We start from the raw sequence: 21,035 nt of genomic DNA on the forward strand, positions 1-21,035 counted from the left end.
AACAAACACCTAGTAGTGACGAAAGAAGCTTGTCTAAGCTAAATCAAAAGGCTCAATCTTTCAAAGAACTTTCAACCTTCATTTCAGGGGGCTAAAATTCTAAGTAGACTATAGGAAAAATGAAAGGAATTGCTATTTCTATGATTCTCTATCACTTTTCAAAAAGAGATCGTAGATCTATGAGGCCCTATCATCTGTTCGTGAGTTTTCTCAGAAAGATGGTGCGACAGACTTTCGTGCAAAATCTGGTTTGTATTGTAGAGAAATCTAAGGATTGGCAAGATTTGGAGGTAATGTAATCGTGGTAGACCTTTCAAATTATATACATGATCTCATAAATCAGATACAACCATAAACTCCTGTTCTTTTTAGCTACACTAAGCACTTGATCATAATTTTCACAATTACGAATTCAATGACTTCGACTTCGTTAGCATCAACAAATTAATGAGAAACTACAAAACGAAAGCTCAATACGTACGTTGTGTATGTGTTCTCACAAAGGCTTCATATCAGGTCAATAGTCATTTTATCTGCATCTTGGAAGATACCAGTATCCTCGCGAACATCAAAGACGCCAACCCGCTCGTAATGTTCTGGTCTACGACTCGAGAGTTTGCACAGAAGAGTACAAATCCAAGAATCCGTTTTTGGTTTCGTCGTTGGATCTCGCAAATGCATAGTACCGACAACTACACAAATTATCTTGGTAGATTCATTGGCTGTATGGTCACTGTGAAAGTCATGGTAGAAGTCGAGACTTATTGTTATCTCGGGGGAGGGAACAGTCGCTGAATAGCTTCCGAAATTCAGCGTTACTCCGCGTCTCTTCGCAACTTTGCTACATTCGTGCGTAATTTCGCCAGCTACCCCCAAGCCTTGGATTCTTATTGTGGGGATATCTGTTTCCGGGAAATCAAGAGACTCTACAGCTGTTGTTGGTAAGTTTGTACTGATATAAGAGAAGCATTCGTGTGGTTTAAAAGAACTGTCCTGAGTAGCAGGAAAGGTTATTATTCCGCCATCATTGAAAACTGCCGAAGCCCATGACCAACTAGATGCAAATGCGGTCTTGGCTTTTGACGTACCCTTCTCATTTTTGGTATAGTTACTTGACTGGTGAGCCCCCCGTAAGGTCCAGAGAAGACCTCTAGCAATATCAGACTGCCAGAGACCAGCTAAGTATCTACATTTTAAGCGGTCCTGAAATGTACTTGCGACTCCAATGAGAGCTATGAGTCGGTCAGATGGTCGTGTCAAGCTCAACTTGCAGTATTCTTGAACTATATCAAACCATTGTTCAAATACTTTTAAGTCTTCAAGTCGTTCCAGATCAGATTCTGTTGTGATAGAATTCGCGTATAGCTTTTCAAGTCCCGTGCATTCGCACCTTAGGCCTGATTTACATTCCATTACTAGTTCCGATGGATGGAAATGGATTGTACGAGGAGCTAATCTCCGTTCTTGAAAGACCCAGGCTCGAGTCAAAAGTGGTGTGCCTATGCTGAGCACTTTGCGATGCCCTAAATACGGGTAGTTAGGTGAGTTGTACCGATGATGAATTTCCTCAAGTGAGGGCCTGACGAAGATGGAGCTCTGATTATCTATCTTTCTCAATCTTATGGAACTGATTTTATGCGATCGTATTGAAAGTGTTGAATTTTTGAGATGAAGTTTTCGGCGATAAAAGAAGCCCCCTCGGCTATCATGCGAACCAGTAGCCGCCAAGTTTAGGTAGCTGTTTGAGTACACGATGGCCATACGGGCGGCCTCCTTCTTCCAATCGTCCTGGTCATCTTGAATGATGCACAGACTGTCAATCCAAATATATCGAATACCAAGTGCTCTCACAATCGAAATGGCATCTCTAAACGTCAATGGCAAGCTTTTCCATGCAATGCCCTTTCTGTGTTGCATAAAAGTTTCTCTTTTAGTTTGTAGAGGCTGGTGACCTCCCCAGCAATGGCTGAGAGTTGCATAGCGCTGCTTGGAAGCAGCAGTTTCGGGATTGTGAAATGACGCGTCTGTCTTCTCGACCAAGACAACTATCCCCGACTCTCTTCTTAGTTGACAGACATCAAGTACCCTTGTTGGAAAGGCATTACCGTTGGTTCGGAATGCGCATTTTGTGTGCTGACTGTCGCAATTGGCGATCCATTCGCGTATAATTGATGCGCTTCTTTGAATGGAATTGAAAGTGGAAACATCCCGTGCAATTCCGAACGCTGATAGTAGTGCAGACTTTACATGCATCGCATTTTCTGATATTGGCGTTAGATATGACTTCCATCAATGAATTTATTGTGCCAAACCTTGAACAGATTTCGAATAAAATTCTAAATCTATGACGCCATCAACTCTAGGGCCGTTGGTCTGAATTCCAAAGCTCTCTAATCCCCAGTGTAGTAGTTTCGGTACCTTACGAGCTTTTCTGTTGTGGTAGACTTGAAGCTCGACCCGTAAGGAGCAGCCATTACGAATTATAAAACGGCCATTATAAGGTCGTGAATCGTCAAATATCTGCATTTTTGAGCTTGCAATGTGCAGACCTCTGAGAATTATTGAGCAATAATGACAGCCTGATTTTGCCGCACGTCGTACAGAACCAGACTGGAACTCGAGGCAATAATTTGGGATTAATTTCGTATCTAACTCCAAAACCCATTCCTGTCGTAGCTTTCCGTTGTGATCGCGGCTGTTCAGACATAAGCAGACATTACATGTAGCCGTTGAATCGAAAGTCATTTCCGCTAACGTCGATTCAACTATCGATTCGAAATAAATTAGCCCACTTCCTTTCTTTTTCATGATTACTGTATGGTATCTAGATGGGAGTCAAATGATTTGATTTGCTAACCTGATGTGAATATACCCTTCGTGGAAAGTACTCTCTCACGAAATGTTATCGGATCTTGCAGCGTATCTTTTCACTCGTGGTAAGTTTTCGTGCTGTCATTTCAGACTTCGATGCAATTTTTGCCAGGAGGCATAAGAATTGTAGATTCTGTAACCACTTCATGTGGTGTTCCTATAAGGCTATAGTCGCACATGAAGTCGCACAGCATTATCATAGTTTGTACTATGGGCAAGATTAATAGGTCAAAAGGGTTCCATTCATTTAAACGAGAATGGGTAAGTTTGTGAAACATTCTTAGAGTAAAGTATCCGCGGCCATTATGCGAATTTGATAGAGTAAGTTCAGCACCACGCGTTGTGCTATATGACTGCGAGTCTGGTGCTGAGGTAAATAGGCTATTTGTGCATATTGTTATAATACTTGTTGATAAAGCCAATTGCAAGATGCCAAGCTTGTGAGGTCCTGGTATTGACTCACTGGTCCAGAAGTTTAGCGTGTACACATAGATTTAGATAGCCTCCTATTTTTGTCAAGCTAATGAGACCTAATTACTTACACAAATCTTCAATAAAATCTAGGGGCAGTGTAATGGAAAGTATGATACGCTTGAAATTGTATATTGAAGTGAAAGGGGTGTCAGTAGTGTTGCCCTTTCTTCACATTTCCAAAATCCATCTGCTCAATTTTAGTTGAAGTAACATATCCCATTAGTGTTGTTGAAAAAATACAAAGACAAGACAAGGCCCTACATCGTGAAAGAGTTTCCTTTGGTATATCCACCTAATTGAACATTTTTGATGATACAAGCGGATCGTTCTGAAAGTAAATTAATATAAGTAGGCGTTTTGTTTCTATGATGCCCTTGAAAGCGAGCAAATGATGTAAAAACAGATCTTCATAAAAAGCTAGCCTTGGTGCTTGTGCTTTTCACTCAGGAATCTTCTACTCTCTTGGAAGATCTCTTTGAGTATTGACTTCCTTCCTTTCGATTATAATCTTCTTTCATAGTCAGACAGTGCTATAAGCCCCCAGGAATCCCAAAATGGATCAATTTCAGTGTCTTCGTATCGTCGTATTGATCGGTACCAAAAGTACACACACGTATCACAAAAAGCAATATTTACGACAGGTCTATTGCGTATGGAGAATGTGTTGGTACAACCTCATCACCTACGAGAGGTGTGCACCGCCTCCACAACGTCCACAACATCAAAGAGTAGCTCTTGCCAGAGTTTGCAGTCTTGGGGATGTTCCGAATATGATTCGTTGTAATGAGGTATTCGATGAAGAACCACCAGCAAGTGATTATTATCGGGCAAGAGATCTCACGATTCCGTGTCCCATGTGCGAGTAAATCGGAAATTATGTTCCCGAACTAATCTGTTCCTGAAAACTGACAAGTTACCAGGCAGGATTTTATCTTCGCGAAGCTTAGACCCAACCCAGGTAATGGAAGCGGCGGTGGGGTGGTCCAAAAACCTACTCGATGCCAACGATTCAAAGACAAATTCAAATCTAGCTCATCCGGGACGACATCTGGTAACGCCGGAACATAGACGTCTCGATCGACAGAGAAAACGGGCCCAGTTTCATCAGTATCACAGCCAACTAGACTCAGAGTAGCTTCACAGCGTGGTAGAAAGTGTCTAGAGTTAGACTAAAGTTGACCGAAGTCTTCAAAATGACTTGAATCTCAAGTTGCTAGTAAGCTACCATCTCGTTTCGAATTCCACGTTGAGCTGTGTCAATCTTGTTTCCCATTCCGAAGATACGTGCCTAGAAGTATCAAACATGGGTGAATCTCCTGAACAAGTAAAATCACAAAGCTCTTTCCATTATTGAATTACGCATGACAATCAAGATCAAATCAGCCTCAAATAGTTCCGGACACCTGATCCAGTAAAATCTGCACTTTCAGTATCTAAACATCGTCATACATCCACCAGACTTTTCATCATTGCCTCTATCTGACTTCAGACATAACTCTTCGTCGACGTGGACTTGATTTCACCAATATATGAGCTCGGTTGAGTTATCAATTTTCGTGAAGATGTATGAAATGAAGTATACCGGAAAACACCGCTTAACATAAGATTTCTCCTTTTAGCCATACTCATAACTGACTGCCAAGCCGTTCACTCGAAAGCTAGCACAATAAACTCACTCCAGCACACCATTTAGCAAACACAAAAACAACATCAAAAAACACCCCCAGCATCCCCAGCACCCCATCCTCCCCATCCCCATCCTCCTCCTCCACAATCCCCTCCATATCCCCAAACCCATCAATTGCACACCTGCAATAACCAAACCAAACCAAACCCCCAAACCAAACCCCCAACCCAGAAATCCCAAGCATAACACCCCTCTCCTCCCAACTCCACCATACCCACCAATAAACCCCAAACATCCGTGCCCAACCAAACCCACGCGCCACACCACACACGCGTACTTTTATCCGAACCTCGGGAACCTTGGAAACCACATCCAAAAATTGTGGCTCAGCTATTAGCTCAGCAATCGTAAAATTTCAAACTCTAATAAACGATTAATAAATATTTACTTTTTGTGAAACGGGTCGTTTGGGACCTCGGGAGTGAGACTTTATTGATGGGTGTCGATGTTGTGCTTGATGGCTCGGTGAATCGATGGATAGGAGATGAATGGTTGGATGAGGAATGGAGAATGAGGTAGTTTTTGTTTTCATTTCAATTCTTGGGTGTTCAGGTTGAGATGGGAGATTGATGAGAGATTGTATATTTGTGATTGGAATATTGATGGTTTATTGTTTATGTGGAGGGGGGATAATGAAGGGTGGTTGTTTGCTTGGAATTGGAACTTGGAATGCTTATTGTCTATATCGAAGTAGGACATTGAGAGCTTATTGTTTGAATTGAGAAAGGACAATGAGTGAAATTTCGAAGCAACTTCGATTGGGTACTTACCTAGAATTATGCCAATATGTCATAATTGTTAAAGCCAGAGAATCAAATCAAGTAAAGTCAAAAAATAACCAAATAACAAGAGATTTCTTCTCATTGTCCTATATAAATATACACTCTATCTCTCTATCTAAGTATTTATCTCAAATTATATACAAAATATCCGCCAAAATTACACCAAACCACATCATCCCCATAGGTATCAAAGAATTTCAGACTCAAAAATCTAAACTATCAATAACAAAGCCATGACCCCCATAGCAGCCATAATACTTCCTCGAACACTGACCTTTGAGACTCCAGAGTCCAAATAAGGATAAGCAGTGACCGCACTAGCATCGCTTGTTCCAGTCGCGCTATAGGCGCTTGGCATGGCGAATGTAAAAGTTTCGATGCTTCCAAGTGTAGAGGTGTCGATAAGGATACCAGTACCGGTTATCGATACGCTACTTGAGGTAATGGTTTGGGTAGAGGTAGCGTTGGCGGATGCAGATGTAGGTTTTGTGATGAAGGAGGTGGTTGCGTAGGTTGGGGTAAAGATTATTGGGCTGGTGGTTCCAGCTTGAGCGACTACGCTGGATGATTGAGGGACGGCGATGCCTTCGGCAGATGTGGCGGCTGGAGCAGGGGCAGATTGCATGGGGACCACGGTTGCGGTGGAGAGGACGACCGAGGCGTCACTTGGAATTGGAGTGTTGTTTACTGATGTAGTGGATGGTTGAGTGGAAGTGGCCACGCTCGAGCTTATAGCCTTGACTGGAGTTTCTGGGCAAGCTGTTTCGCCGGAAAGAAGAGCTCCGGAAGCGACACATGCTGCAGAAGATATGGCTGGGGTAGGGATAGCGACCGAGGAAACAATGCTGGTGATCTCACCTGAGAGAGCACTAGTGGAGGCAGCGGGTGTCTCTGGGCAAGCTGTTTGGCCAGACAAAAGAGCACTGCCAGATGGTACGCATGCTGGGGAAGATACGCTGGTGGTCTCACCAGAGCTAGCTCCAGCTGAAGCAGTTGGTACAGTACTATCACTCTCAGCAGATGCTGGAACACTTGGGCTTGAACCAACAGGAACGACAGTGCTGGTTCCCTCGGTAGTGACAGTGCTCCAAGCATATGCGGCCTCAGATGCTTGAGTTGTGTAAGCTTCTGGGATGACGGTAGCTGTTTGGAGAACAACAACAGCACTGCTGGTGTTTTCTACAATCGGACTGCTAACGGCAACTCCCAAAACAGAAGTCGAAGTAATAATAGGACTGCTGGCCACAGTGATCTCGGTAGATGAAGGTTGAGCAGCTGGGACAGTTGTTTGTGCAATTTCGCTAGTGGCAACAATGATAGCAGAGGAAACTTCACCTGGAAGTGTAACAGTGCTGTAGATTGTAGCGGCGGATTTAACACTTGTGATAGTACTTTGAATGGTTGTGGTCGAATCAACATTTGCGCTGGATGGTGAAGGGGTGGCTTCTCCTTCAGCAGCAGTGATTGGGCAAATAGTAGTTGAAAGAATAACAGTTTCGGTTACAACAGATCCAAGCTCGTCAGTGCGTGTGTTTGTTCCGTAAATGGTAGAGGTAGTGTGGGGGTATGGAACGGAAGTAGTGGTAAGAACGCCGTCGACTGAGGATTGCTCAATAGAAGATGTTGAAGGTAAAATGGTAGGATCGGAGGATTCTTGAACAGGAGATACTGAGGCAATACTATTGACTGTGGAAGATGCCTCTACTGGAGCTGTTGTGGGAATAATTGTAGCAACAGATGATACTGAAGCAATGATGCTTGCGGTAGAAGATGCCTTTACAGGAGATTCCGGGCAAGCGGTTTGGCCAGAAAGGAGGGCACCCGTGGAGACACATGCTGCAGAGGATAATGAACTAGAGGCGACGATCGATGCGGCTTCAGATGTGGCGACACCCAAAAGAGACTCGGCTCGAGCAGTCGAGCTAATTACTGGGCTAGCAGTAGTTGAGATTTTGGTTGAAGAAGCAACGATAGCGGCTGATGTAGATGAAGCACTATTCATGATTAGTATACACTACTTCTCCAGGTCTCTGAATACTTACGCAGCAGCGCTAGTAGCGGCTAAGGTATCATTTTGGTAAACTTTAACACTGTTGATGAGCCAATAAGCTTCCTTGTATGCTTCTGGGTTTGCTCCGACATAACTATCACAAGTAGGATATTTTTCTGCGTCATAACAAGTTGTCTCTTGCCAAAATCCAGTTTGTCCAGCATATCCTCCACAAAATGTTGTATCAAAAATAATCTTGTGGTTGGCGAATAATCCATCAATGTTGCAAACTCCTCCTTCGGTAGTAAAGGCAGGAAGATCCCAGGTGGATGGATCTGGTGTACCAGCAGTTATATCAGCTGGAATCGCATCAGGTCCAAAGTTCCACATTCTGATAACATCACTAGTCCATTGCATAGCATATACACCACCCCCGTTGTTGTTGAATGTCGTTCCGTATGAATTTGGGTCGGAGTTGGTACCAGAGCATGCAGAGGTAGCATCTTGGGCTCCGAATATGCTTGACGTAGCAGAATCATCACAGTTGTATGTTGTGACGTTATCTTTTAATTGAGTTGAATGTTGGTTGCCGGAAATATAGCATCCTTCTTCGGTATGAAGTGTTTGCAAGCTGACAGTCTTCTCGTTGATATTTTCAAGAATATCTATCTCTCCGTATTGTGGGTAATTAGTAGTATTGACGGTCCAGAACGCTGGCCAGGTACCACAAATACTAGCCGGCATATGCGCAAGGTCGGCAATGATCAAGCCATGAGTATAGGTCTCTTTACTTTGTATCCTAACACTGGGCCGGCCAGTGGTGACCACATTAACGTAGTCGACACCCATGTAAGCTTGTCCATTCTCGACCTTTGTCAAGGCTACACCAAGCTCGCTATTTGCATTTCCGGCTACTTCTTTAGAGGTATATGAAACGAATCCGGTTGTTGGGTCGGCTCCCTATGGTCAATATATCAGACAAATTCGTTTCCCAATAGTTCCGTTTCAACATGTATAATTCATCCGATAACAAGCCGTTCAAATCGTCGCACCGTCTCTTTACTTCCATCTAATTATCGACAGGATACTGTACGTACCGTATAAAAATCGAACATATCAAAAAAATTGGTTCCTGCATAATCATCGACTAACGTATACTTGTTCGTCGCGGAAACTTCACCAATGAAAGCAAGCGCCAAAGTGGCAGTGGAAACGATTCGCTGAATCATAATTAAGAAATTAAATGAAGAAGAAAAATAATGAGTGACTGGACGTAACAACGTCGAGGAATTGAAAAGAAGATGATTGACTTTCTCTCAGAAAGAATGATGAGAGTATGTCTTAAGCAATAAATGAAAAAAGAATGTATTGTTGTGGGCGACAACAACCTTTTGAACAAGGTACTACGAGTTCCTTTTTCGCAAAGCCACAACCTATCCAGTACCAACTTTGATGACTGAGGGGCTCAAAAAGACATTTCGAGACGTTGAAGCCATTTTCCTTATATGAGGGCCTGTTCTAAAGTGGAGGTCAATAGTCCCTAAACCCGATATGATACGCTGAAACAAGCCAAAATGGCTGGGGTTGAAGATTCGAGATCACTTTATCTAAGATTCTAAGGACGGATCAAGGGTAGAGTCCCTCTTTCTGAGCAGATCTGGACATAACGCCGGGTGTTCTGGATGAATTGGTTACGTGGAGATGAAAATTGTTGTGAATATATTAGAAATGTGGAGCTTTGAAGACCTTGCCCCAGTGTCTTTATCGAAAAACATTGAATATCGATTCGTAGAAATGATCTCGGAATTACTTGATATGAAGCCACCCTGTCGCCCCTGATTTTTGCTATAGTGGAGAATTTCTACTGTCCGCGACTATTCAACAGGAAGTGCAGGGCGTGGAAGTGGAAATTCATCCTAAGAATGGTACGCGCCTTTGGTGTGTCGTGCTGATTGGACGAATGTTTGGGATGCTTTTGACGCTCTTGATCTCGAATACCTACCGCCCTACCAACATGAAGAAGAGATGAAATGTACCTATGAGATGAACCGTTGGGTTATTTTTAGCAAAAGGATCCATTTACCTTCTCTGGTTCCGGAGAGGCAATTGAATTGCCAGCGATGTTTGTGATAACTGTGATGCCTGCACAAGCCATCAATAATATTGGTTCACATACTGCTCGTGATTTGACGCCCTTAACTCGCCCTACTCGCCCTACTTGCCCTACCTGCCCTGCTCACCACCAACTCACCTATGCGTGTCATGCCATGCTGAAAAACCTCTCAGCCACAAAACGTATCGTCAATCTATGATTGGTCACTCGATGTTGGCGGAAAGATCAAAATTTTGGGCTCATGTTACCTGAAACGTCGGTAGTTCTCGGATTCTTGGTGGTCGTGCTGAAGGAGGCTATTCGTAGGAGAAAAAACAGGCGGAATTCGACCATTTCTAAGATATCCTTTACAATTCAATTATTTCCCTTCAACATTATATAAAATAAAATTTCGAAATGTTTTCTGAATAATAAAAAGCTGATATTTCTTTTGATCTCTTTGAATTTATATAAATCATTTATAAATTATTTTTTATTCAATTAAGTTAGAGGATTTCAATGAAAATTTGAATTGTCAAATTCCGCCTGTTTTTTCTCCTACGAATAGGGAGGAAGAAGCTCGGTTGGAAATAATCTTCATGTCCGACAATCACGTGTTACTATGGAAAATTCAAGAACCTCATTAGAAAGCTTCAATTTCAACCTTACCAGGTACCTAGCTACAACGCTAGGCAAACGTCATAAAAAGACAGAAATGTATCACGTGATTGCCAAAAGATTGTTTCCGAGTCCACGAATTTTGATGTCTAACTGCCTAAGGGGAGATCAAGGAAAGTTTTTAATCTGACTATGCGAAATATCCTCCTCGAATCAAAAAAAGTATGAAAGGAACAAAATAAAGTAAACGAACGTTGCGACCCCCGTCAGTCGCTCTCTCCAGAAAATTCAACCTTTTCGACAACATTAATCCAGACCGAACACAATGCCAAATCAATGAATTGAACAAGCAATAATTTGAAACCCTCCAGTATCTCGCTATGCGGATTATATCTGTGGCTTTGACTCCATGGAAAAGATTCCTGCTGAGTCACAACTGCAATCGATGAATTCGTTGAGCATGATCCTTCACCTTGTCACGACGATAAAATTCCCTGTCACATCCGGGTTCGGGGCAAGAATACTCTGGAGCTTCATGCTTCTTCATGTGCCGATTGCAGTCACTTTGGCGTCCAAAAGTCTTACCACAACCAATGAAGTTGCAAGCAAAACGAGGGGCGGGGGCGACATGATTCGCGAATGATCCAATGAGGGGAGCTGGAGGCGTAGCTTGTTGCCCAATGAGAGCAGTGTTGATATCAACCTCTCCGGAAATCAATCCTTGTTCCGTAGTTGTGTTCGGTGCTGACACGAAGCAATCCGTTTCCTGGCCGTGTAAATTGATGGCCGCATCGATTCCATCCCAGAAACCCTGAAGATACCTATCATTACTTGAAATCGTGTTTGGCTCAAATGATGTAAAATTCTGAAAGTTCATGAACGGATCCAAGAAAGCGGTTGCTAAGTCGCCTGTTGAATTATAATCCCAATTCGGAACATTTGAGTGGTTGAATCCAGTTGGAAGTAATGCTGTCTGATCGACTCTCACATTGTCGTTCCAATTAAAAATGTCGAGAGTTTCGACATTGTCGTACAACACATTGTCGACTGGGTGTGTGAAGGGAAAAGTTGCAGGGAAGTGATCCAAAGAGGCTTCAAGATTATCGATAGGGGCCTCAGTGTGTTGATTGATCCCACTGAAGGAGGCATACTTGCGTTAGTTTCAAAAAAAAAAAACTTACGACTGTTCCTTGTTGGCTGCGGTCGACATATTTGCGTGGTATTGCAGGTAGGCTTCGGGCGGCCAATAAAATGATAGGGCGATGTAGGTAGGGCGGTTTGATGAGGCGAGTAAAACACGCTTTACCAGAATTCTGAGATTTGATTGGTCGGATACTTGAGAAAGTTCAAAAATTCAGAGGGGAATATCTTTCTTTAAGTATTTCATCGGTAGCAAAGTAGGATCTTACCACACTACAGACTCATCTGCATACAATCCCAGCAATTTTCAATTCTCAAAATTGTTACATTCACCCCGATCGCATGCTCTGAGCCCTTGAGCCTCTTTCATTGTTTCTCCTACTATGTTTAATTGTCGCACTAGAAATCAGGTCCTTCCTCACTTGAGTGTTTAGTGATGTTAAGATGACATCTAGCACCGCCAGTTTTCGGGCTCCAGGCATGTTTGGGTGCGAATTCTGTCCAAAGGTCCTGCCTACTAAAGGGTCTTTGAAGTGAGGCCATGCTCTCCATCTTCTCTATATTAAGAGCTTAACGTAGCTGATTATTGGTTCTAGTCGTCATCGGAACACTCACATACGACCATACAAGTGTGATATATGCCAAACTGGTTTTGCTTTGCGCAGCGATTTACGACGCCACGAAGGCAAGCATGGAAGTGTGGATCCACAATACATGTGCAAGTGGCCTGAATGTGACTTCAAAGGATCGGCACGGAAAGACAATCTGCTGAGGCATATGAGAAATGTGCACTCAGAAGTAGTTACCACTAGCGAAAAAGACACTTGCAATGCCAATATCTTACGGGATGCTTACGATGACGCCGTTCAAAATCAGAAGGAGTCTGAGAAAAGTCTCACTATTCTGAAGCTCGTGCAAGGTGGGAATGTTACTTCGCTCGAGTTGCTGCTGCACGAAGGAGGAAATGTTACGGAGACCACTGACACCGGAAAAACCGCACTGCACGTAGCTGCCTTTAATGGCCATTTGAAAATTGTCAAACTCCTTCTCAATAGGAATATCGAGCACAACGCGAAGGACTCGGCTGGAAGATCTGCACTTCATGATGCTGCTAGAGGCGGACACTCTCAAATCTTCCGAGAGCTCATTGCTGCGGGATTGAATTTATTTGATAGAAACAACAATGATGAAGATCCATTGTGTGAAGCGTGCCGCAACGGGCATCGATATCTCGTGCAAGAAATACTCGAAATGCAAACGCAGCTCAGGTCAAGAAATGACTCGCCATTAACTTCTACTCCGTTGATCACTCAATCAACATCCCACGAGTACCTTAATTGGGTCAAATCCGTCGGTCTGCAAAAATGCCTCAAACTGGCAATTGAAAATGGACACCGTGCTATAACCGAGGCTATTCTTTTTCAACACTTCGACAGCAACGAGGAATATCATCTGGCATATGCTCTTCAGAAAGCTGTAAGTATGCGAGACTATCAGCTTGTTGTCTCAATCCTCCAGCAAAAAGATCGATTAAGTCTGCGGGTCTGTTTCCGCACATTTAGACTTGCTGCTACACACAGAGATATCCCCATCATGAACACACTGTTTGAGGAGGCAATCCGACCCAAAGTCGGAGTTGATATGAAGAAACTGCGGATCCTGCTTCTACGGATGGCTGCTAGTGACAATGATGATGCAGTTCGATTTCTCATTGGAAAAGGGGCGAATTTAAATTACCAATCTGGTGGACATCGGATTACACCTCTACACGTAGCTTCTAGCCGTGGCAAATTGACAATCGCTACTGCACTACTTGAAGGGGGGGCTCACGTGGATCTCCTGAGTTCCAAGGGTACAGCGCTTTCCATGGCCATACGCAGCCGAGGAAATAAAGAAGTTGTCGCTTTATTGGTTGAAGCTGGAGCTAACGTCAATGTTTCCGTCAAATATCGAGGTACAGCTCTTCAAGAGGCTATTAAGATAGGAGATAAGGAAATAATTGAATTGTTGATCGAAAAAGGAGCGGATATCAATGCTTCTGCTAATATTTGGTCTGGCACAGCTCTTCAAGAGGCTGCTAAGAAAGGAGACAAGGAAATAATTGAATTGTTGATCGAAAAGGGAGCGGAGATCAATGCTCCGAGGAGTACTTATTATGGAAGAGGAACAGCACTTCAAGAGGCTATTATAAAAGGAGATAAGGAGATAATTGATTTGTTGATCGAAAAGGGAGCGGAGATCAATGCTCCTGGTAATCGTTGTTCTGGGACAGCACTTCAAGAGGCTGTTAAGAAAGGGGATGAAGCAATAGTTCACTTGTTGATACAAAATGGAGCTGAGATTAACGCTCCCGCTAATGATCGTTCTGGTACAGCACTTCAAGAGGCTGTTAAGAAAGGGGATGAAGCAATAGTTCACTTGTTGATACAAAATGGAGCTGAGATTAACGCTCCCGCTAATGATCGTTCTGGTACAGCACTTCAAGAGGCTGTTAAGAGAGGGAATGAATGGATCATTATAAAATTGATTCAACTTAATGCTGATATCAATGCTCCGGCTAATCCTTGTTCTGGTACAGCACTTCAAGAGGCTGCTAAGAGAGGGAATGAATGGATTATCACACAGTTGATCCAACTTGGTGCTGATGTCAACGCTCCAAGAACCCCAGGACCAGATTGGCACCCTAATCCTGGTGTTGCCATTCAAGAAGCTGTAAGAAGCGGAAATCAAACGATTGTGGATATATTGCTACTAGCTGGAGCTAATGTCAAAGTCCCAGCTAGCAAAAATTGTGGCACGCCTTTGCAGGAAGCTGTAAGAAATGGTAATGAGTATATGGTCAAACAGTTGATCGACCTCGGTGTTGATGTCAATGCTTCGGCTGTGGATTCATCGACATTTTTTTTTCGGGGTAATCGTAATCCGGAAATTGCAATTCGGGAGGCTGTAAAGGAAGGAAACCAGAAGATGCTGGATATGCTTATTCAGGCTGGAGCAGTCGACCCTGAGGAAGGTTAAGTTTATATGGTAATCGAAATGGAAATTTTCTTGCCAATTTATGCTCGTGACTCAGGACTTACATATTATGACTGCCTATGTCTCGTAGGCAAAGAGGTCTTGCGGGCTCTGTGTCTCAAATTGATATCTATGACAGATCATTACTCACGGAACAAAACTCTTCGCAAAATTCTCCCTGGGTGTCAGCAATATATCACTGGTGACTCCATCTTAAGATCTGTAGCAATGTTGAAGTGAGTCGTTGCAAAATGGAACTTATTGAATTCATAGAGACCAACTAGGTACATACCCAGGTAGCCCATTGATACAGCTGAACAAGGACTTTATGATTATTTCTTGGTCCAATAAGTCCCATCCGTCTCAGATCAGGCATCTCAAATATGAATAGGCAAATTGTATAAAAATTCAATGTATCAATTATATTCGATGACAAAGAAGCTGGTACGTTGATTCGGTTCCAATGGTTAAACCAAATCAGTGTACCACATATCAGCTATCTCCAATATTCCAGAATCCTTCTATGAACTTCTTTCATCTCAGACAAGATCGAACCAACTCACCTTCAGCTCTTTATCCCAGTAACACCAACGCGATTCTGGCGGTAGCACTTCATTTCGCTTTTCTTTGTTCGCGATTATTTGTCTCAGCCAGGATTATCTCTTCTTTGACTACACATGTGATAGATTCCCAGCAAAATACGACAAGATAACACTTTTCATTATCAAACTAAAGTTTTTTCAAAACTGCTTTGGGACAGGAAACTGTGCTAAAAGATCATACGCGCGACGATTGATTGGGAAAAGTCAAAGACGGAGATTTAAGCTGGCTAGTTCGAAATTGCGGAGCCTTTGTACTCTTCGCCGGCTTCTTTGTTAGAGCTTGAGGGCGCAAAAAGGATTTTGAGTAGGAGTGGAAGATAATTGGTGTGCGAGGCTTTCGTGGATAGATCGACGGTTTAGGTACGTATACTTCCATGCGCTGGGTGGTTTGTATCATCAAAATGGTTGATATGAGCCTTATGCAGGTTGATCAAAGCCTGCATCAATCCCACAGTCATATTTACTATTGATCTTCCACTCTAACTCGTCCCAGAAATCAAATGGAGTTACCAAATGCAAAATCAGCGCTTCCCAGCAAAGAATATCCAGGCCCACAGCTTCCAGGAACAACTCACGGCTCCATACCTTCTCGCCACCAACAAGAATCCGCAGCAGCTCAACGTGCCAGAGAATCACTCAGAATCAACAACCGAATCTTCAAAGGATACATCAACACTGAACTCATCCGATGTTGTGCACTCCTCACAACCTCCGAGTACGAACGAGCTTTAGGTCACGTGGAAAATGCTTCATTTCTTGCAGAGGAACAGAATTTTTTCTATGAGATTAGCAAATGCTATTTGTATCGAGGATTGTGTTTTATGGGGATGCAAAGGTGGAAAGAGGCGAGGGTTGCGTTGGTGAGGGGGGTTAATGTTAGGGGATGGGGTGGAAAGGTGGAGGGGTTGATGAGGGAGGCTCAGATGAGGATTGATGAGGAGAGGAAGAGGAAATAGGGGAGAGAGTGGGTGCTTGAGAATGGACTGAGATGAATTTTGCTGCGAGTTTGTGAGTTTGTGACCAGGGCGGAATCATGATACCACTGTTACATAGTAAATCTTTCTCCTATGATCTAGATTCATTGTGCACAGCTCACTGGGCATTGCTGAGGTTCATTTGACATTGAGGTCTGAGAATGTGATAGTGCAAGACCTCAAGCGAGGCTCGAAGCGGAAGTGTGTTAAGAACTCTACGCCTATTGTTCTGTTACTTCAGAAGCTACAGCATGTTTTCTTTCAACAAGACACCAATTGAATTGCCAGACTAGCGACATCTCTTTGTGATTGGGACTACAAAAAATAGTTATCTTGCCGGATGCGTCAAAAACAATGAACCGAGTTTTCCTTAAAGAGCATTCAATGTATTGATCCATGATTTAGAATCATGATGTGTTTCTAAACTCGACAACAACTGCAAGTTTAGATATACTGGTCTGTGAAAACCCTAGCTGACCTCACTGTACCCATTCAAGAAGATAGCTACTATTGAACTTAGTCACTATGGCAGCGGTGCCACCACCAGGTGACGTGAGTATTACCCCATGATCACATCCACAACTTCCAAAGACCCATCTAATTGATTGATACAGGATGATCGGTGGGCTCCGGGGTTTGAGTTACCTATCCAGTCCGCAGAGAGAGAAGATGAAAAAACGACCGACTCCAAAGATGACGATAAAACAGTGCCCTCGAAGAAAGCAGAGACCATACGAGGTACGGCCACTGTCAATCAACCTGGGCCAAACTTGGCTGAGAGACCTGAACAAGAAACCACGGCCGAATACTTTGCGAGCTGGGCCGAGGCGGAGAGGATGATGAGAGCCGATTTGGAAAGGGGGAAATTCACAGCTGAACAAGTTGATGAAATTAGAAAATTGATGGAGGCCGGTGTAAGTTCAAGTGCTACTTCTATTTCATGCAATTTCTGAGCAACCCGGTGGAATATGGATGGAAGACCAGTACTGATTATATCAATAGGCTATAAAAATGAAATTGCCATATAAAAAAGCACCCGGAGAAATGACCATAGCGCAATGGGAAGAGAAGGCCGCAAAACTCGAGGCTGAACTAAAGAACAAGGGAGCAGAAGGCGACAGGTACGTGGCTCAATTGATGGCGCTCCAAGACCAATTAAGACGGTCGGAGGTCGCAAATCTGGAGATGGAAACCCGCAATGCAAAACTCGAGAAAGAAAGAAAAGAGGCTATGGCTCAAGTTGATAAAGCCGCACAAGAAAAGCGCGACAAAAAGGATCAGGAGGAAGAAGGAAAAGAGGATGAGAAGAGGAAGGCAGAAGCTGAAAAACATGCAAAGGCCTTGCATGAGAGAGATGACAAGATTCGGGCACTCAAACAGGAAGTCGATGCCTTGTCTAAACGCGTAGAGGCTGGACAAGAAAAGCGCGACAAAGGAAAAGAGGAGGAGAGGAGGAAAGCAGAAGCTGTAAAGCATGAAAATGCCTTGCGTGAGAAAGATGAAAGATATCGGGCACTTAAATTGCAAGTCGATGCTTTGTCTCAAGGCATAGAGGTCGCACGAGAAAAGCGCGCCAAACAGGATCGGGAAGACAAAAGAAAGGAGGACGAGAAGAGGAAAGCAGAAGCTGAAAAACATGCAAAGGCCTTGCGTGAGAAAGATGATAGGATTCGGGTATTCGAACAAAACCTCGACGCCTTGTCTAAACGTGCAGAGGCCGAGAAAAAAGAAAGAGAAAAGGCTGCCGCCAAAGACAAAGACAAAGACAAGAGGGCCGAACTTCTGCAAAAACAGGCTCTCGAGAAGGACGAGAAAATCAAGAAGTTGGAGAAAGACTTGGAAGAGGAGAAACATAAAAATGACTTGGAAGAGGCCGGATATCACGGGGATGATGAGCTTAAAGCCACAATCAAGCGTCTAGAGCACGAGAAAAACAAACTCAAGGAGGAAGCAGCGAAATTGGGAGATGTGATCAATGACTTGCAAGAAAAATATCGGAAATTGGAGGTCTCAAATTTGAAACTCCTAGATGACGCTATAGAAGGTGAAGAGGCAGTAAAACAGAGGGACAATCTGAGTGTTGATTTTGTCGCGTTAAAAGAACGGGTCGAGCAATATGAGAAAGAAGAAAAATCACAAATCCAAAGAGAGTCCCTTTTGAATCTCGACATACAAACTCTTGGTGCTCAAGCTGTTCAGCAAAATACCAAACTTAATCAATTGAATGAGGAACTCAATAAATTTAAGGAGAAAATCACTGCGGATCAGGTTACAATAGAGGCCTTACACAAAGCAATAGATGGCTCGGCTGAAACACTGCGCCGGGATATTGCAAACGCTGAAGAGGAAGTTGAGATACAAAAAAGAAAATTGAAAGAACGAGACGTCAAAATTTCTCAACAAGAGTCAGAAATTGGAGCCCTGAGAAAGACAATTGGAGAGCAGGCACTGAAAATTAGGATTGGGACGCCGGGTGCAAGCCATGGAGAATTGGCCATGCAGAATCAGGCCATATTTAAGGAGAATACGGAGCTCAAGAAACAGCTGGAAGACATGCAAAAGAATCTAGGTGCAGAGGACACAGAAGAACTCAAGAAGCAATTGGAAGCTAGTCAAAGACAGTTAGAAGCTAGTCAAAAAGAATACGCTATTGTTCAAGAACGCGTAGAGAAGTTATTGCAGGAGCTCGAAGAGGTCCGAAAGACAAAACTCGGTGACGGAGCAAATGCGAGCGAGATTGAACGTCTAAAGCAAGAGTTAAAGAAGGCTAAGGAAGAGATTCAAGAGTTGACGCAAGATAAAAGGAAGACCGAAGATGAGATCACTCGACTGCAGACAGATAACACGGCTGGTACCAAAACGATTCAAACTATTACGGAACAGTTAAACAATGCCATAAGCGAGATTCTTCGCTTAAAAGATGAAAAAAAGGAAGATACCGAAATGATTCGTCATCTAAAAGAGGAAAACGAGGCACACCAGTTCGAGATTGGTCGTTTGAGGAGCCTGCGACCACAAATACAAGCTCACCCAGACCAGAAAGCATTGGAATTTAATAGAATGAAGGTTATTCATTACCAAGAGCAGGAACACCAATGGCACCTTGAAAAAGAAGAACTCGAGGCTAAAGTTAAGGAGTTGACAGAAATGACGGAAGCGAGTGAGGCTCTAATCAAGTTGATGACAACGGAGCAAGAGGATCTTCAGGCAGCCTTGGAGAAAACTAAGGCCGAACTGGCAGCCGCAACCACGAAGCCAATTGATACTGCGGGTGGGGATGAAGCACCTGCCGATGCTGCTGAACGTGAGCGGGTTCATGCTGAGAAAATCAAAGAACTTACGGACCAAAACAGCGCACTCTCCAAACAAGTTGTTGATCTCAAGAAAGAAATTGAGAAGATACGAAAGAGCCTTGCTGGAACCCACACAGATGCAGAAAAGGAAAAGCATCAACTCAACCAACAACAAGCACATGCCAGTGTTCAAACAATTCATATGTTGATGGGTTTCATGATTCTTCAACGAGCCTTGAACGGAAAGGTCAATGGTGATATGGAAAGAGTGTTGGCAGCAGTGGATCAAGCTAGACTTCAGGCGGAAGCAGTTGGTGATGAGAAGTTGATTGTAGAAGTATCGTACTTGGCCGCTATTGCTGTATACTATGACGGTGATACACCTAAAGCTCTCGCAAGTTTCAATGCCATCAAGGATTCCAAGGATTGGGATGATTCGAAGAAAGATCTCGTGAAACAATGGATTGCGCAATGTGAGAAGGGGATTGGTTGTCCAGAGGGAAGGAGCGGGTATAGAGAAGCTCTAGGACTCGGACCTGTGCCACCATCTCTTCGGGTTCCTCCGAAACTTCCCAAAGACGAAGAAGCCAAGAAAGCAAAGAAGGAAGCTAAGAAAGCAAAGAAGGAAGCAAAGAAAGCGAAGAAGGCAGAGAAGAGGGCAGCGAAAAAATCCAAGGCAGGGACAAAGCCAAGAAGAGCTTCAGTGCCTAAACGTCGTGGTATACACAGGCCCGATTTATACGTCGGTATCTTGTCGCCGAGACAACAACAAATTTGGGATACTATTGATTTTAGTGATTTCGATTACAATCATCTAAATACCGAGCAGCAAGAATTGTTTTCATTTTTCCCAATAGACTCTGAGCCTGAAAGCCCTCGACGACCAGTAGTCCACCGAGCAGCCGGACCTTCTAGTGAGGCTTCATTCCTCCCAGCTCGCCGACCAGTAGTTCATCGAGCAGCCGGACCTTCCAGTGAGCTTTCACCCCTGCCAACTCCCCGTCCACACTCCGGACTCCCACCATTACCACCTGGTAGTTCTGGTTCTAGTAGAGAAGCACCTCCTCCACCTCCTGGTCCACCTCCTGGTTCTCAAAGGCCACCAGGAAAACCTCAAAGGCCAGCTTCAAGCTCTGCCGCCTCTGTTCAAGCCGCCCAAGGTGTTCCAGAAGGGCCACCCAGTCGCATGAGTCGGCCTACTACAGATGCAGCTCTGCATATCCAGTACCTTGTTGCTCAACTGGCTGAAAGTGGAAGACGTATCAGAGAACTCGAACCTGCAGGCGACATTGTAACAAGTTTGACAGGTCGAGTGGAAAGGAGAGATAAACAGATCGAAGATCTAAAACTCTTTTGCGAGCAGGTAATTGCTGAAAATTTAAAGTTGAAAGGTGATGCTCAATAGTGTCGGTACAGGATCGTACCGGGGGGGGGGGGGGGGGGGGGTTGATATATCTCTAGTTTCCTTTTTTTTTTCAATAAGTAGGTATGCCTCAA

The 21,035-nt window shown here is 43.7% G+C and overlaps 7 protein-coding genes across 7 annotated transcripts; 4 read left to right on the plus strand and 3 right to left on the minus strand.

The window, feature by feature from the left end:
- Positions 1-507: 507 nt before the first annotated feature.
- On the minus strand, positions 508-2,526 carry EAE98_003338 (uncharacterized protein; the record flags this gene model as incomplete). Its single annotated transcript, XM_038950958.1, has 2 exons — positions 508-2,261; positions 2,313-2,526. 2 exons carry the CDS (start codon positions 2,524-2,526, stop codon positions 508-510), a joined length of 1,968 nt encoding a protein of 655 aa, XP_038812422.1.
- A 1,373-nt stretch (positions 2,527-3,899) lies between these two features.
- Positions 3,900-4,413, plus strand: EAE98_003339 (uncharacterized protein; the record flags this gene model as incomplete). Its single annotated transcript, XM_038950959.1, has 2 exons — positions 3,900-4,207; positions 4,266-4,413. 2 exons carry the CDS (start codon positions 3,900-3,902, stop codon positions 4,411-4,413), a joined length of 456 nt encoding a protein of 151 aa, XP_038812423.1.
- Positions 4,414-5,870: 1,457 nt separating this feature from the next.
- EAE98_003340 (uncharacterized protein) lies at positions 5,871-9,861 on the minus strand. Its single transcript, XM_038950960.1, has 3 exons — positions 8,902-9,861; positions 7,857-8,764; positions 5,871-7,808 (listed from the first exon to the last, which is right to left on the minus strand). The coding sequence occupies exons 1-3, from the start codon at positions 9,031-9,033 to the stop codon at positions 6,026-6,028; spliced, it is 2,823 nt and encodes a 940-aa protein (XP_038812424.1). The 5' UTR covers positions 9,034-9,861; the 3' UTR covers positions 5,871-6,025.
- Positions 9,862-10,944: 1,083 nt separating this feature from the next.
- EAE98_003341 (uncharacterized protein) lies at positions 10,945-11,724 on the minus strand (the record flags this gene model as incomplete). The annotated part of the gene is made up of 2 exons (XM_038950961.1): positions 10,945-11,650; positions 11,696-11,724. 2 exons carry the CDS (start codon positions 11,722-11,724, stop codon positions 10,945-10,947), a joined length of 735 nt encoding a protein of 244 aa, XP_038812425.1.
- Positions 11,725-11,893: 169 nt separating this feature from the next.
- EAE98_003342 (uncharacterized protein) lies at positions 11,894-14,672 on the plus strand (the record flags this gene model as incomplete). The annotated part of the gene is made up of 2 exons (XM_038950962.1): positions 11,894-12,187; positions 12,251-14,672. The coding sequence occupies exons 1-2, from the start codon at positions 12,099-12,101 to the stop codon at positions 14,670-14,672; spliced, it is 2,511 nt and encodes an 836-aa protein (XP_038812426.1). The 5' UTR covers positions 11,894-12,098.
- A 1,099-nt stretch (positions 14,673-15,771) lies between these two features.
- EAE98_003343 (uncharacterized protein) lies at positions 15,772-16,227 on the plus strand (the record flags this gene model as incomplete). Its single annotated transcript, XM_038950963.1, has 1 exon — positions 15,772-16,227. One exon carries the CDS (start codon positions 15,772-15,774, stop codon positions 16,225-16,227), a length of 456 nt encoding a protein of 151 aa, XP_038812427.1.
- Positions 16,228-16,770: 543 nt separating this feature from the next.
- EAE98_003344 (uncharacterized protein) lies at positions 16,771-20,943 on the plus strand (the record flags this gene model as incomplete). The annotated part of the gene is made up of 3 exons (XM_038950964.1): positions 16,771-16,797; positions 16,860-17,159; positions 17,248-20,943. The coding sequence occupies 3 exons, from the start codon at positions 16,771-16,773 to the stop codon at positions 20,941-20,943; spliced, it is 4,023 nt and encodes a 1,340-aa protein (XP_038812428.1).
- Positions 20,944-21,035: the final 92 nt, after the last annotated feature.

The sequence above is a fragment of the Botrytis deweyae genome (genome assembly GCF_014898535.1).
Source record: "Botrytis deweyae strain B1 chromosome Unknown BDEW_006, whole genome shotgun sequence".
NCBI classification, from domain to species: domain Eukaryota; kingdom Fungi; phylum Ascomycota; class Leotiomycetes; order Helotiales; family Sclerotiniaceae; genus Botrytis; species Botrytis deweyae.